This window comes from Rhamphochromis longiceps, linkage group LG10 (assembly GCF_057381845.1).
Source record: "Rhamphochromis longiceps isolate RC_006_pf linkage group LG10, R_longiceps_female_GT1.1, whole genome shotgun sequence".
NCBI classification, from domain to species: domain Eukaryota; kingdom Metazoa; phylum Chordata; class Actinopteri; order Cichliformes; family Cichlidae; genus Rhamphochromis; species Rhamphochromis longiceps.
The window spans coordinates 36,016,774-36,033,509 of NC_140566.1; the positions used below are offsets into that span (position 1 = coordinate 36,016,774).

A 16,736-nucleotide genomic window follows, 5' to 3' on the forward strand; every position below is an offset into this window, starting at 1 on the left:
CAACAACAATCGATCAACAACCACTGATCAACAACCATCGATCAACAACCACTGATCAAAAAGCACTGATCAACAACCATCGATCAACAACCACTGATCAACAACCACTGATCAACAACCATCGATCAACAACCACTGATCAACGACCACTGATCAACAACCATCGATCAACAACCACTGATCAACGAACACTGATCAACAACCATCGATCAACAACCACTGATCAACAACCATCGATCAACAACCACTGATCAACAACCATCGATCAACAACCACTGATCAACAACCACTGATCAACGAACACTGATCAACAACCATCGATCAACAACCACTGATCAACGACCACTGATCAACGACCATCGATCAACAACCATCGATCAACAACCACTGATCAACAACCACTGATCAACGACCACTGATCAACAACAATTGATCAACAACCACTGATCAACAACCACTGATCAACAACCATTGATCAACAACAATTGATCAACAACAACTGATCAACAACCATCGATCAACAACCATCGATCAACAACCATCGATCAACAACAATTGATCAACAACCATCGATCAACAACAACTGATCAACAACCACTGATCAACAACCATTGATCAACAACAACTGATCAACAACCATTGATCAACAACCATCGATCAACAACCATCGATCAACAACCATCGATCAACAACAATTGATCAACAACCATCGATCAACAACAATTGATCAACAACCACTGATCAACAACCACTGATCAACAACAATTGATCAACAACAACTGATCAACAACAACTGATCAACAACCATCGATCAACAACAATTGATCAACAACCATCGATCAACAACAATTGATCAACAACCATCGATCAACAACAATTGATCAACAACCACTGATCAACAACCACTGATCAACAACCACTGATCAACAACAATTGATCAACAACAATTGATCAACAACCACTGATCAACAACCATCGATCAACAACAATTGATCAACAACCATTGATCAACAACCATCGATCAACAACCATTGATCAACAACCACTGATCAACAACAATTGATCAACAACAATTGATCAACAACCACTGATCAACAACCACTGATCAACAACCACTCAACAACCACTGATCAACAACCACTGATCAACAACCACTGATCAACAACAATTGATCAACAACCACTGATCAACAACCATCGATCAACAACAATTGATCAACAACAATTGATCAACAACCACTGATCAACGACCACTGATCAACGACCACTGTTCAACGACCACTGATCAACGACCACTGATCAACAACCATTGATCAACAACCACTGATCAACAACCACTGATCAACAACCATCGATCAACAACCATCGATCAACAACAATTGATCAACAACCACTGATCAACAACCACTGATCAACAACCACTGATCAACAACAATTGATCAACAACAATTGATCAACAACCATCGATCAACAACAATTTATCAACAACCATTGATCAACAACCATCGATCAACAACCATTGATCAACAACCACTGATCAACAACAATTGATCAACAACAATTGATCAACAACCACTGATCAACAACCACTGATCAACAACCACTCAACAACCACTGATCAACAACCACTGATCAACAACCATCGATCAACAACAATTGATCAACAACCATTGATCAACAACCATTGATCAACAACCATTGATCAACAACCACTGATCAACAACAATTGATCAACAACAATTGATCAACAACCACTGATCAACAACCACTCAACAACCACTGATCAACAACCACTGATCAACAACCACTGATCAACGACCACTGTTCAACGACCACTGATCAACAACCACTATCTTTACTTGAGTAGCTGTTTTTCTGACCACTTCGTGCTCACATTGTCAGAACAAGCTCGGTAGCGTCATGTGTCTCACTCACTCTCAGGTAAAACTAAACTCAAATGAAGCTTCATTACTGAATTCCTGATTACAAAAACCAAGAAAGATAGAAGAAACCCAACCTGAGAGAGCAGAGAGGAAACCCCGGGAACACAGCCCGACATCATCCAACTCAGTGGTTCCCAGACTTTTTTGCTAGCCCCCCCCTTTGTTTTACAAGAAAAATGTTTACCTTTTTTGCGTCACGCAAAAGGTATGTGCCTTTTTTCACGTCACGCTGTGCGCCACGTTATTGTTTACATGAGATGAATTGCAGATTCTGTCTCTATCTTATTTTGTTTTCTATTTTGTGTCTATCTGCAGGTTTTACACGCAGTTACTGCCCCTCCATTTACAAAGGCAGAGGCATCACGGTGTGATTATTTTACGTGTAGTTGTTTTTTCCTGTGTAACAATGTTCAACATTGATATCAATACACTTTTCAAAAAATGCAAAATGTGTTCAAAAACATAAACAGCTGTGGGATCCTGTTAGTCTGTGATTTGCCGGGGAAACAAATCGTGGCAGGATCAGCCTGATGTTATTTGTATCCTGCTGTAACTTTACTGTATAAAGAGCAAACATCTCCAAAATGTCAGGAGTAGTTAGTCATTGCAACAAGTGTTTGTGAACTAAAAATCAAGAATGTGGGATCCTGTTTGTCTGTGATTTAAACAGCCCAGCGCTGCTCCCGACGCAGGGAAAACCAATCCTGCAGGGAGACCTACCTCAGCACCTGTGCAGGTGAAGCCAAAGGGAAGATTTGCTTCACCATATTTTCTAGTCTTTGGCTTAGAATGAAGTTGGTTTGGAAACATATTCAGCGATGCTTCATCTCCTGCTTTGCGTTTGTGGAGGCGCCGTGCTAGCAGTGTCCATGCCTTGCTTTCTCTCTTTTTGCCTTCTCATACCGCCCCCCCCCCCCTTCCCCTTGCCATGGCTCTGTGCCCCCCCCCCCCCCCCCGAGGGGGCGGGCTCCACACTTTGGGAAGGTCTGATCTAATTGAACATGATGCACACAGGACAAGTGACTGTCAAAATAAAACAGGAAGTGACAAACACACCGATACACATGTACTTGAGAGGCCAAAGTAACAATAGAGACAAAGCTGACTACACACAAGAGATAACACAGAAACCAGACATGGGAGAGACCAGACGCCAGGAAAGACGAACAAGATCAAAACATATGCAGGCAAAGATCCAACCTGACAACTACAACATCAAACAGAAAACACTGACTATAAAACCCAGGATCATGACACTTTTGGTTTAACAGACTTCATTTTACGTGACTTCAAACATCAAACACATAACAGGCTGTTTGTGTGTTAATCACACGGGGGCGTGGCATGGAAACAGACCTGAGTGTTTGCCTGCTTCCCTGTGGGACTCTGTTTTTATCTGTTTTGTTTTTGCCACAGAACGACAGCAGTGTGCGTCAGCATCGAGCTCGCTCTGCAGAAGAGGAGCGAGCATGAAGCGAGGAACGCTTTTAAGCGTCAGCTAATCTGAAATGCAGCGTTTCAGTCTGAGTCTCACCTTGGACGAAGTCATCAGCTGTGTGATTGACAGCTGAGTTCTTCTTCACGGCCGAGGAGCGATAAATGATGTGCCGCCGCCCCTCCTCCTCCACCTCCTCTTCCTCTCCTCCTCCTCCCAGCCTCCATCGATCCAGCGGCTCGATGAAAAACTCCTCCTCGCCGGTGCGGACCATCCCTGCCTGGGAGACACGAGAGCGTTAATCTGAGCCAGCATTAATCAGTCTGAACGATTATTATTACAGCATCAGTCAGCAATACTTCAGCATTTTTACAGTATCAATGTTCCAGAGACCGATGCAGTGAACAGTGAGGGTCAGATTACTGCCTTGCCCAAAGGAAACACCTGAAGAGGAACAGGTGATACCAGTAAAACCAATTAAACACCTGGAATGAAACAGGTGAGCCAACAAGTGCCAGGAAGGAACACCTGGAGGACTCAAAGGAGCTTGCAAAGAAAAGCGTCTGGACTTCTTTAAGTTGCTTGAAGACGTTTCACCTCTCATCCGAGAAGCTTCTTCAGTTCTTGGGTCAAATGGTGGAGAGTCCCAGATTTAAGCCCCGTGAGAGTTCCCCCCCCCCCCCTCAAAGGGGGACAAAAGGACCCCTGATGATCCTCTACCTTCACAGACATCTGGAGGAATCAGATGATAAAACTGAAGAGCAGAGCTCACAGCTGTGCTTATGAGAAAGTAAGAACGTGTCCATCAGATAAAGACTCCGTGGGTCTGTCCCACTGCACAGTCACGTCTTTTATTCGTCAGGTTTGGTCTACTGAAGGTGTGTTTTTGTAACGCCAGGTGACGTCTTATTTTTGACGTCTAGCGTCGTCTCTATGACCTCAGTGTGCGGCCTATTTAGAGTCCAGATGTGGTCGTGGTGGATGTCTTTTCAACGAAAAACTTAGACTCATTGTAGACGTCGTGCTTCTACGTGTGCAGGAACTGTAGTCCTGTGTTTCCAGAGGGAGGAGGACTTGTTGCTGTAGAGCATGGCTATTCAACTAAGAAGTCAGTTGGGCCAGATTTTCAAACCGAGGAATTTATCTGGGCCAGATATTTTTTTGCAGCCAGTAAGCAGCAGATCATGATCAATTTCAAACCCACACAACTGTACTGAAAAACAAGTAATTTTTTTTATTCCTTTCCCCCCTGTAAATCTGGGGACCTCTCACAAATGCACACCAAAAGGTCCATTTAAAAAAGGGGAGCTATAACTAAACTATTTTTTTGCACATTTGAAATAATAATATTAAAAAAAACATTTTGATAATTCCCTTTCAAATTAAAATAAATATTTTGCTGACCACTCACTTTTCCTGCCATGGATGGAGCCCCATCCGTCACAAGTATACAGACACGCTTCATATCCATTTTCCTCAAAAAGAGCTGAAATCTTCTCAAACATTATTTTGCCAGCTGTGTGTCCCTCTAACGCAGGGCTCTAGAGTGCGACCAATTTGGTAGCAAATGCAACCAAATTTTTCAGTGGTGCAACTAAAAAAAAATATTTGGTTGCACCTGTGCGACCAACTGTTCGGGTAGCAAAAAAAAAAAAAAAATCTGCAACCTTCCCTGTGGTCAACAACAGACACACATTTTGCCCCTATCGTGGGCTAAACCAATCAGAGATAGTCGGGGGGGGACCTCTCTGATTGGCCGTGGTCCAGTTGAAAGTGCAGGTGGAAGTGGGAGGTGAGTAGCTTGAATAAAGCGATATCAATTCATTAAATCCTGAATCGACTTTTAAATAGGGATGGGTATCGTTTAGGTTTTAGCCGATACCGGTGCCAAATCGGTACTTTTGAAACGGTGCCGGTGCTTAAATGGTGCTTAAAGAATGGAGAACACAAAATTGGTCCAAAAACCTCTCATGTTCAGCTGTTTTTTTGTAAAAAGATAACAATGTTAGCCTTTTCTGCAGCTATAGGGGATTTATGGCATCACTCTTGGCTGGAAGCAGTGCTTAAACAATGGAAAAAACACAAACTTTGTCCTAAACCTCTCATGTTTAACTGTTTTCCACTTTTTCTTTGGTCATTTTAGCCTTTTTGGCCAGGATGAAGGGAGTATCTGCCATCAAACAAGAGGACAGCCGCATTATGATGTTTGCTAGTTCACCTTACATGCATTAATGTAATAACGTGGTTAGCCTACTGGTTACTACCGTTTATGTCAGAACCGGTGCCGGACACCGGTACACATCCCTACTTTTAAATATAACTGTGTTTTGCCAGAAATGCCAGATTCTCAGATTAAAGCTCACAAAACCATTTCAACAACAACCAAACAGCAGATGAGAGCAGGTACACGGACTCCACACAATGACGTAAACACAGACCCGACGCATCAGAATCAGCTCTGTCTTTGTCAGCTCTTTTGAGCCAACAATCCCTTTAACGTTAACTAGTAATGACTTCATGAACTTCTTCACAAATAAAATTTTTATCATTAGAGAAAAAATTACCAGTAATCATCCCACAGATGTAATATTATCTACAGCTACTCTTAGTACCATTGATGTTAAGTTAGACTCTTTTTCTCCAATTGATCTTTCTGAGTTAACTTCAATAATTACTTCCTCCAAACCATCAACGTGTCTTTTAGACCCCATTCCTACAAAACTGCTCAAAGAAGTCCTGCCATTAATTAATTCTTCGATCTTAAATATGATCAACCTATCTCTAATAATCAGCTATGTACCACAGGCCTTCAAGCTGGCTGTAGTTAAACCTTTACTCAAAAAGCATCTCTAGACCCAGCAGTCTTAGCTAATTATAGGCCAATCTCCAACCTTCCTTTATATCAAACATCCTTGAAAGAGTAGTTGTCAAACAGCTAACAGATCATCTGCAGAGGTTTATTTGAAGAGTTTCAGTCAGGTTTCAGAGCTCATCACAGCACAGAAACAGCTTTAGTGAAGGTTACAAATGATCTTCTTATGGCCTCTGACAGTGGACTCATCTCTGTGCTTGTCCTGCTAGACCTCAGTGCAGCGTTCGATACTGTCGACCATAATATCCTATTAGAGCGATTAGAACATGCTGTAGGTATTACAGGTACTGTGCTGCAGTGGTTTGTATCATATCTATCTAATAGACTCCAGTTTGTGCATGTAAATGGAGAGTCCTCTTCACACACTGAGGTTAATTATGGAGTTCCACAGGGTTCAGTGCTAGGACCAATTCTGTTTACATTATACATGCTTCCCTTAGGCAGCATCATTAGAAGACATAGCATACATTTACACTGCTATGCAGATGACACCCAGCTCTATCTGTCCATGAAGCCAGATAACACACACCAATGAGTTAAACTGCAGGAATGTCTTAAAGACATAAAGACCTGGATGGCCGCTAACTTTCTGCTTCTTAATTCAGATCAAACTGAGGTTATTGTACTCGGCCCTGAAAATCTTAGAAATATGGTATCTAAGCAGATCCTTACTCTGGATGGCATTACCTTGGCCTCCAGTAACACTGTGAGGAACCTTGGAGTCATGTTTGACCAGGACATGTCCTTCAACGCACATATTAAACAAATATGTAAGACTGCGTTCTTCCATTTGTGCAACATCTCTAAAGTTAGAAATATCCTGTCTCAGAGTGACGCTGAAAAGCTAGTTCATGCATTTATTACTTCCAGGCTGGACGACTGTAATTCATTATTATCAGGAAGTCCTAAAAACTCCCTGAAAAGCCTTCAGCTAATCCAAAATGCTGCAGCAAGAGTCCTGACAGGGACTAGAAAGAGAGAGCATATTTCTCCTGTTTTGGCTTCCTGTTAAATCCAGGATTCAAAATCCTGCTCCTCACATACAAGGTCTTAAATAATCAGGCTCCATCTTATCTTAATGACCTTGTAGTACCATATCACCCTATTAGAGCACTTCGCTCTCGCTCTGCAGGCCTACTTGTTGTTCCTAGAGTATTTAAAAGTAGAATGGGAGGCAGAGCCTTCAGTTTTCAGGCCCCTCTTCTGTGGAACCAGCTTCCAGTTTGGATTCAGGAGACAGACACTATCTCTACTTTCAAGATTAGGCTTCAAACTTTCCTTTTTGCTAAAGCATATAGTTAGGGCTGGACCAGGTGACCCTGAATCCTCCCTTAGTTATGCTGCAATAGACGTAGGCTGCCGGGGATTCCCATGATGCATTGAGTTTTTCCTTTCCAGTCACCTTTCTCGCTCACTATGTGTTAACAGACCTCTCTGCATTGAATCATATCTGTTATTAACCTCTGGCTCTCTTCCACAGCATGTCTTTATCCTGTCTTCCTTCTCTCACCCCAACCAATCACAGCAGATGGCCCCGCCCCTCCCTGAGCCTGGTTCTGCCGGAGGTTTCTTCCTGTTAAAAGGGAGTTTTTCCTTCCCACTGTCGCCAAAGTGCTTGCTCATAGGGGGTCATATGATTGTTGGGTTTTTCTCTGTATCTATGAAGCGCCTTGAGGCGACTTTTGTTGTGATTTGGCGCTATATAAATAAAATTGAATTGAATTGAATTGAATTGAATTGAATTGAATTTCTCGGCTTTCTCACCCGCCGGCCCGCAGACGGACACGCTGTCGGAGCTCAGCGATCCTGATGCGTCCGGTCCGCGCTGTGTTTACGTCTTTTTGCGCTGATTCTGAGCTGCAGGTTTTGTCTCTCCAACCAAAATTCACCGAGCCAGCAGCAAAAGAAGCAGCAAACTGCGCTTCACATTTGATCAATGTCGTCATGAATTTTGCTGTTTTGCTTCCACGACTATTAAAATCACACTCCATGCGCAGCTCTCTCTCTCTCTCTGTACTTCAGGAACAGTTTCCGTCTCCAATCTCTGTTTTCTGTATTATTCAGTCGCTTATTACCCACCAGTCTACCGTTGTTTACAGCGCTGTGGCTGCTGTCTTTTTCTTTTTCACTTAAATGACCTCGGACAAGAAAGCCTGTTTTTTCTGTTGTTCAATACTGAAGAAATTTAAACTTTATATGCAGAACATTGTAGAATATTTTTAAGGTTATCTGCTATAAAAAGCCAGACCAGGAAAATCTCCTTCATGTTTTTCTGTTTTATTCTCAGTTACTTTCACACAAAGGCATCTGCTGTGATGTTCACAATTCTGATGAAGTCAGTGCTGATAAATGATCAGAATTATAATATTTCTGACTGTCTGAGGCTAAGTTGAATCGAATCTGGACTTTGAAAACCAGAATCGAATGGATTGTAGAAATCAGTGATGATACCCAGCCCTATGAGCAGCCTAGGCACGACAGACGTGGATGTAGCTGTAATAGGAAAAGAACTATTGCTAACTTTTCTGTTAAGGCCTGATCCTTCTGAAATTCATAGCCAGTGCTCTGACACGGTGTCATCAATCTTTGAATGCTGAAAAAGCACAGTGTATCCAGAAAAACACATTATATCAATTATTATAAAATTTGTGTGCGCGTACCAGTAAAAGTTACCAAAAAAGTAAAAGTACCAGTACGCCCATGGCAAAAAGTTAGTCTAGAGCCCTGCTCTAATGGTAGCAAGCCAAGCAATTTCCCATCCAAAAAAACGGACATATATGCACAACTGTGCATTATCAGTTCTGTCTGTGAACCCATCTCCTACTATAGATATTACATCAGTTTTCCTCAGGTCATCTAACAGCATTTCAAACTCGTCTGACGCCAGAACTTCAACTCTACGAACTGTCTGACAGGGGTACGTTTTTTATAGCATATGTCACACTTACTTAAATTTTTTCATCACTTTTCACCGCATCCACCACGGCCAGCATGCAGTATTTCACTGTTTCAGAATCTGTGAAAGGCCTTTTCTTCTTCGCCAAGAAGCAAACACGAAGGAAAGCTGCTGCAACTCTCTCTTGGACTGTACAGGACCCTCACCATGGTAGTACAACTCCGGTTGTAAGATTATTAAACTCGCAGTTAAACTGTACTTTTGCAGCCCTCTCCTGTGTCCGGACGGATGACGGCTGCACAGATTTCTTCGAGATCAATACTGGCGTCCGACAAGGATGCGTGCTATCCCCTTTCCTCTTCCTGTTGGTAAGTGACTTCATCATGCGACGATCAGTTGACCAAGCTGGCATCGGTGTGCCCTGGCACGAAGCGCGTAATCTCCCTGACTTGGACTTCGCAGATGACATCGCCCTGCTGGGCTCGACTCAGGAAGACCTCCAAAAGTTGACCGCGGCCCTGCAGAGGGAGGCGACGAAAGTTGGATTAAGAATCAGCGCCAAAAAAACCAAGGTACTCCGAGTTGACTATGCACGTGCCCGCATTCCTGTCATGATCAACCAACAACGTGCTGAAGAGGTGGAGAATTTTACATATCTTGGCAGCATCATCTCGAATGACGGGGTCTCTGATTGGGATGTCGACGCCAGAGTAGGGAAGGCAGTTGGTGTCCTGCGACGTCTCCAACCGATTTGGAACTCGACATCCCTGAATGTAAGGGTCAAGATCAGACTACTGAACTCTATCGTCTTCCCTACTGCACTTTACGCTAGTGAAACCTGGCGCTCAACAAGTGCAATTATTCAACACCTGAACGTGCTTCAACAACGTGGCCTGCGGCGAATCCTGAGAATTTCCTACCGGGACCGAATAACAAATGAGGAGGTCCTACGAAGAGCAGGCACCCGCCCATTAGCCGATGTTGTTGCAGAAAGGCGCTTCCGCTTTGCGGGACATATTTTACGCCTACCCCCTCATTGCCCAGCTAAGATTGCCATGACATGGCGTCCACACACTGGCAAGCGAAAGCAAGGCCGACCAAAGACCACATGGCGTTGAACATTCATGGACGATCTGAGAACTGTCGACATTGCCTGGGACGAAGCTGAAGCCGTCGCTGCTGACTGACATCGATGGAGATCACTAGCTGCCCGATGTGCCGCCCGGCCTAGGAGGAACTAAGTCTAAGTCTAAGTCTCCTGAGATTGCTCTGGAAAGTTTGTGTAGAAAATCTGGTGTTTGTCATTGTGGTGCCTTCGTAAGTACAGCAACACACTCACTGCAAATTAAACACATTGGTTTGGCATTTGGATTTGGCGGTAAAATGAATAAGTATTTGTCAGTCCAGGCAGGGTTCATTGTCAATTTTGCGCTTTTGGAGTGAGAAAGACATGCTGTCGTCGCATCATATATTACGATGATTGTTTAATATGTTTACATCTCGGTGCATTGTGGGTTAAATATTGCTAGGCTACTAGGAGTGTTGCATTCAAAGTCTACACTACGCTGTAGGAATTTTTAATTTTTTAAATTTTTAAAAATTAATGAATTAACTTTTTGCGTTTTCTCTGTGTTTCTGCCAGGACCACAGGCAGGGCCACTCGCAGGTTGCTTCTGGGCCGCATTTGGCCCGCGGGCCGCCATTTGAATAGTCTTGCTGTAGAGAAACATCATGTGTGAAGGACTGCAGAGAGATCATTGGACGTCTCCAAGATGGCGCGAGCTCTTTAGCTAAAACAGTGAGCAGCTGCTCTGTGGATGTGTCACAGAACTGTCACAGACAGTTTCAAAATGTGAGCATCAACAAAGACCGAGCAGATAGTCCGGTTCATACAGACCACCGCAAACTTCCTCTTACAAAGCTTTTCACAATAAAACAGGATAAAGATAGATTGCCAGGTTTCCCAGCTCGCTGACCCAGGGTTTGTGTTTGTGGTGATTCGGACTCTTGTTTATTTATCATCATGTTCTCTGTGTTTATATTTCCTAGTACACTCTGGAGTTATTTCATTATTCCTAGTTCAGGTTGTTTCCTTAGTCTTTGGTCCTCTTCATGTCTCTGTCCGTCCCTCAGCGTTTCCCCGGGTAAGTCAGGTTCGTCTTCATGTTGCCAAGTTTTCTGTTTCACAGTCTCCCTCGCCCTATCTCGCCCCTCACCCTCTCTCTCCTCCCTCTGCTCCTGGTTTGGTCAGCCTGTGTCTCTGTGTGTTCTCCCAGTACTTCCTGTTTTACTTTGATAGTCTCGTGTCCGGTGTCTCGTGACAGTTCCACCATCAGGTCTTTTTGTGTGGAGTTTGCATGTTCTCCCCGTGTTTGCGTGGGTTCCCTCCAGGTACTCCGGCTTCCTCCCACCATCTAAAGACATGCAGTTAGTGGGGACAGGTTAACTGATTAATCCAAATTGCCCATAGGTGTGAATGTGGGCGCGAATGGTTGTCTGTCTCTCTGTCTCTCTGTCCAGGGTGTACCCCGCCTCTCGCCCTATGACAGCTGGGATAGGCTCAGAGGAAAGCACTTCAAGGGGTTATTAACAGCACCCAAAAGGTCTGATCTGCACGTCTATCAGACGTCCAATGTTTAGCAGGGTGGGTCTGTGGATCTGTGCATCTGTGGGTCTGTGCATCCATCATCATTAGCAGCTCTGAGTGAGAAGCGTCAGCTCTAAAGCCTCAGTCGTGCTCTGAGTCAGCAGTAAACATGCTGGAGCTGGAAATATAAAATCATAAACTGAGTAAGACTTTTCCCATCATGCACTGCTCCTGCAGTAAACTACATCAGAGCTTCAGTGCTGAGGTGTTCCTGTTATTGTGTCCACCTCGATGAGTCTGCAGTTTGTTCCCTGCAGCTTCCTCATTCCTCCTCCTACGCCTCACATCTGTCCTCCACATCTGGCTTCACTCAGTGACTCGGCCCACGCTGTACGAAGCGAAGGTCTCAGCACGCCACGTTTTACAGCGTCCTCTCTGTTTCTGTCTGACTCCCTGCTGAACTTAAAAGCTTTTATTTTGAAAATTTTGTGAGCCACATTCGTGACTTTTATTGTTTAAAATCTTTTTTGTAGATGTTTGGATCAGACGCTCCTCCTGCCTCAAACTGAAGCTTTCAGCTGCAATATGTGGAAAATCAGGAGGCTCCACACACATCGACAGCTGTGGAAACATCTGCATCCATCAGCAGCTGCAGCTTCCTCGCTCAGGACAACGACGATGATGACGATGACGATGTTACATCCTTAAATCGTCTCTGAGAGGACAAAAGAAATAAAACTCTCCTGCCTGACTCGGGGACACGTTCCTCTGGGGCTGATATGTTTCCTCCTAACAGTCTTTGTCACTTTGAAACCAAAGTCTGTGTTTTACCTGTCCATGTCTCGAGTCACCTGACAGGTGGGATCACAGAAGCCTGTTAGGTGACTCAGGTGAGTCACTGGTTGATGTCACCCAGGAAACGCCTGATGCTTCGGCTCATGTGATGTCTCAGGTTAGTGACAGATGTTTATGTTTGGACTGAAACCTGAGACGGTCGCCTGATTTGCTCATTAAAGTCCTGCAGACGTTCCTGTGGGCGGGCTTTAGTGTGCTTTAGTGTGTATGAAGCACTGCTCCATCGCCACGCTGACGAGTCTCATCACTGTTTAACAATCGTGTGATATTTATTCATGAAAGCCTGAGTCACAGAGCACTTTAGTAACAGCAGTCCATGACTGCAGACACGCCTCGCTCAGCTCACCACCGTCAGCATCAGAGGACCGTGATGAACAGGACGTGAGCGTCTGACTTAGACAGCGGTGACGGTGAGGAGAGCGCTGTCCGCACAACAGAACGCCACAAACACGTTCAAACCTTTACTGCAAAAGAGCTGTAGAAAGAACACACCTGAGAAGCTGTTTGATACACTGCTGAAGCTATTCACTCATTTACTTTTTCTATTTTTTTCTATTTCTTTTCTACTGGTGCTGAAGTGAGTTTCTGTGGGATAATTAAATAAATCTGTTTCTTTACAGCGAGCTGTAGAAAGAACCACCTGCATGTCTACAACCTGCTGTGCTGATGATTCTCTACGGCATAACGACCAGGCGATAGCTAAACGTTAGCTAAATGTTAGCTAAACATTAGCTAAACGTTAGCTAAACATTAGCTAAATGTTAGCTAAACATTAGCTAAACGTTAGCTAAACGTTAGCTAAAACAACAAACCCGCAGAGAGCTGAAGGATGGTGTCAGGAGAAACATCTGTGAATGTGATCACTGAACGAGCCGATCATTGACTTTGTTTCAGCTCCTCGGAGACACGAGGAGGATGTCCACAGTCCCACCTCCTCTGAACTCATCAGGGTGGAGGTCACGCCGTTAACTCCACCCTGGTGATGGTGTTGGCACCCTTCCGCAGCTCTGACACTACCGCTCACTTAAGTCACAGTGCAGGAACCGTGTTAGAGTTTCTTCTTCAGGCACTGATTACATGGGACCCTGTGACTAAGTTCACATGACCCAGGATTGGTCCACGACCTGGAGATTGGGAACCTTTGCTCTGATCAAACAGCTGTAAGACGATTGGGTCATGTGATACATACCAGTCCATCACAGTTGCTGATGGCGACTGACGTACCCTCCATGTTGGACACAGTTCCCGTGTAGAAGCAGCCGGTGTCTTCTATTGGCTGAGAGTGGTGCTGTCCTGACTCCTCCCACTCCATGGTGGCGGTGGGGGCGACGAGGCGAGAGTTGGGATGCAGGTGTAGGTGCAATTCCTGCCCGAAGGCAGTCACATTATAGAAAAGCTCCGCCTCCTCTGTCATGTGACTCTGCCCCCACCAACCGTGACTGGGCGGAGCCTGTTGTGAAAAGGGTGTGTCCATATGTCTGTCATTAAAGTCGGTGGGTGTGTCCTCTGATGAGGGGGCGTGTCTTTTCCTGCGATGTAGCTGGCGAGCTGAGATGGAACCTGACAGGAAGCGCCCCTCTGAGTCTGTCCTGATTGGACGAATGATGGCGAACTCCGACAGAACCTGATGGAGAGAATCTGCAGAAGAAGAAGAAGAGTCAGTCACTCCTGCAGCGTCTGTTTCAGGACTGAAGACAATAAAACCTTCAGTTATTTAAACAAACACGTTACTGTTGAACATTCAGACCGACAACACCTGAACCTCACACCTGCAGTTCCTCTGACGTCCAGCAGGAGCAGCACTGAGTCAGTCCCATAGACTCCCATGTTAAAATAAACATGTTTGGAGTCTCTAGTGATAATTCAAACCTGTTTAGATTTGATTAAGGCTTAATGTTTGCATTATTGGGGGCGTGGCCTCTGACAGGTGGTCTTCTAGTTTCACCTGAGCTGGGCCTCTAGCTCAGGTGAAACTAGAGGCCCAGCTCAGGGCCTCTAGCTTCACCTGTTGGAGCCTTTATAATGACATCATGTGACCGATAACATGGCTCCTGTTAGGTCACTGTACCAACAGAGCATATGAGGAGGCGGAGCCAAAGACTGAGAGCATCCTGTGGTTGGACTCTGACTGGACACCTCTCACAGAGCGTGTAGATGAGTTTATAACCTGAAACACTTCTGTGCTGTATTTTCTTTTTACACGGCCACGTCTTTAACATACTCAGACAAAGACATTTTAAATAAAATATATTTTAAATTTTTGTTATCAGAGGATTATTGAATGGTGATCATGAAACCAGTGGGCAGGTACAAAGCTGACTGTGGTTTCTGTGTTTTACTTCAAAGACATTACTAATCATTTATAACATGACTCCAGCTGTTTCATCCAGATGTTATAATAAATAAATAAATAAATAAACACTAAAACCTCTGATCCTCCCACACAGGACAGTTTCTACAGGATTACATCAGCTCAGGCTGGACACAGTCTTACTCTGAGAGCAGCTCTGTGAGGACGTTTCTGTCCTGGTGGAGATTAGAGAGCAGGACGAGGGTCCTCACACGTATAGAAAGACGAACCTTTGTTTGTCTGTGAGCTGTACCTACACTGATGAAGAGGAAGGATGAGTGGGCTCTGTCTGAGGTCATGGAGGTCACACACACACACACACACACACACACACACACACACACACACACACACACACACACACACACACACACACACACACACACACAAACTGAGTGTCCTCATGAGGACTCAAATAACACTTCACTCCTGAACCTCACTGCATGTGAAGGTCCCCAATTTGTAGAAGTGTCCCCACTGTGATGTGTAAAGGCTTGGTCCTCATGTAGCAGGAATGTGAGCACAAACACACACACAGTGAGGATTTGATGAAATATGATCTGGATGGCTCACATTCCCCAAACGTCTGAAACACGTAAACACTGAGATTTACTGGGAAAACGTGCAGAGGAGGGGCCTCACACCGAGAGCCGCTCTGTGATTGGTCAGTGTGCTGATGGACTGTTTGACTTTGACCTTGACTGCACAGTTCAAAGGTCAGCACGCAGAGCACTGAATGGAAACCACCACAGAAGAAGAGCAGGAGTGTTACTGCATCAGTGCAGCTGCTGTGTAACTGGTGTGCAGATAGAATCAACAGTACTGCAATGTCAGTATTGCAGCATGAGAAGTATTAGAGGAGAGTCTCACCTGTGCTCTGGGTGATGTAAACTGAGTGCAAACAGTGGACGTGCAGCAGAAAGGTGATGATCAATAATCCACAGCGACGCTCCTCCATGCTGACAGTGAGGTTCTCTGTGAGGCAGACACACTGAGACTAACTGCTGAGCAGACTGAGCTCGGACAGACACTCCTCCACTCCGTCATTATCTCCTCCCTCTGACTGCCGTGTGCAGCACGGTCCTTCCCCTCCAAGCTTTCTGAAGATCCTGGATCTGGTTTCACACCAACAGTACGGGACAACAGCTGACCCACACAGACACAAACACATGAACTTGTTCTTCTATCCTTGTGAGGACCCCAAAAACCTGAACCTGTGCGGATCAGGGACCTGACTTTGTTTGGGTCTGTGAGGCATTTTTATATTGATGAAAGATTTTGATTGGTTGAAGAAATGCAAATGTCACAAGCGCTGCATGGTTTTTTAGTTATTAACCTCATCAAAGTGCTCCCTAAAACAGTGTTTATTACTTTTTAAACAACAATATTCAAGTTTGTCTGAAGCAGTGGCTCCACCTGCTGGTGAAGCTGCACTTACACTCAGAACAGTAACATGAACTCCATGAAGCTTGCGTTGTAAAAACAAAAGTGTTAGTAAGTGAACTGTTACGGAAGCATAGAGCTGTATCACATTATAACATGAAACCTTTATCGTTCTAACATATGGTTTCATGTTTGTACATATTATCATGTTATTACAATATTGTAATAACATGATAATATGTTGTACGAACATCCGTTATAATAATGTTTTTTATTGTGAGAGCTGATGTCAGAGCTTCCTGCTGATGGAGCAGCAGCTGCTCTCAGCACTGAGTGATCTTTGGTCTGCACAGGGGTGTCCAACATCAGGCCTGGGGGCCACAACTGGCTTGTCAAAGACCCCCACCCGGCCCACT

The 16,736-nt window shown here is 44.5% G+C and overlaps 1 protein-coding gene across 1 annotated transcript in view; it reads right to left on the reverse strand.

The window, feature by feature from the left end:
* The window catches only part of LOC146661407 (A disintegrin and metalloproteinase with thrombospondin motifs 2-like), a 35,386-nt gene extending 19,471 nt beyond the window's left edge, over positions 1 to 15,915 (reverse strand). Inside the window, exons 1-3 of the mRNA XM_085421586.1 lie at positions 15,808 to 15,915; positions 13,777 to 14,225; positions 3,477 to 3,657 (exon numbers count right to left, since the gene is read on the reverse strand). Of these exons, the coding sequence (XP_085277712.1) occupies positions 3,477 to 3,657; positions 13,777 to 14,225; positions 15,808 to 15,895 (718 nt within the window). The 5' untranslated portion in view covers positions 15,896 to 15,915. The remainder of the gene's footprint in view (positions 1 to 3,476; positions 3,658 to 13,776; positions 14,226 to 15,807) is intronic.
* Between the last annotated feature and the right edge of the window lie 821 nt (positions 15,916 to 16,736).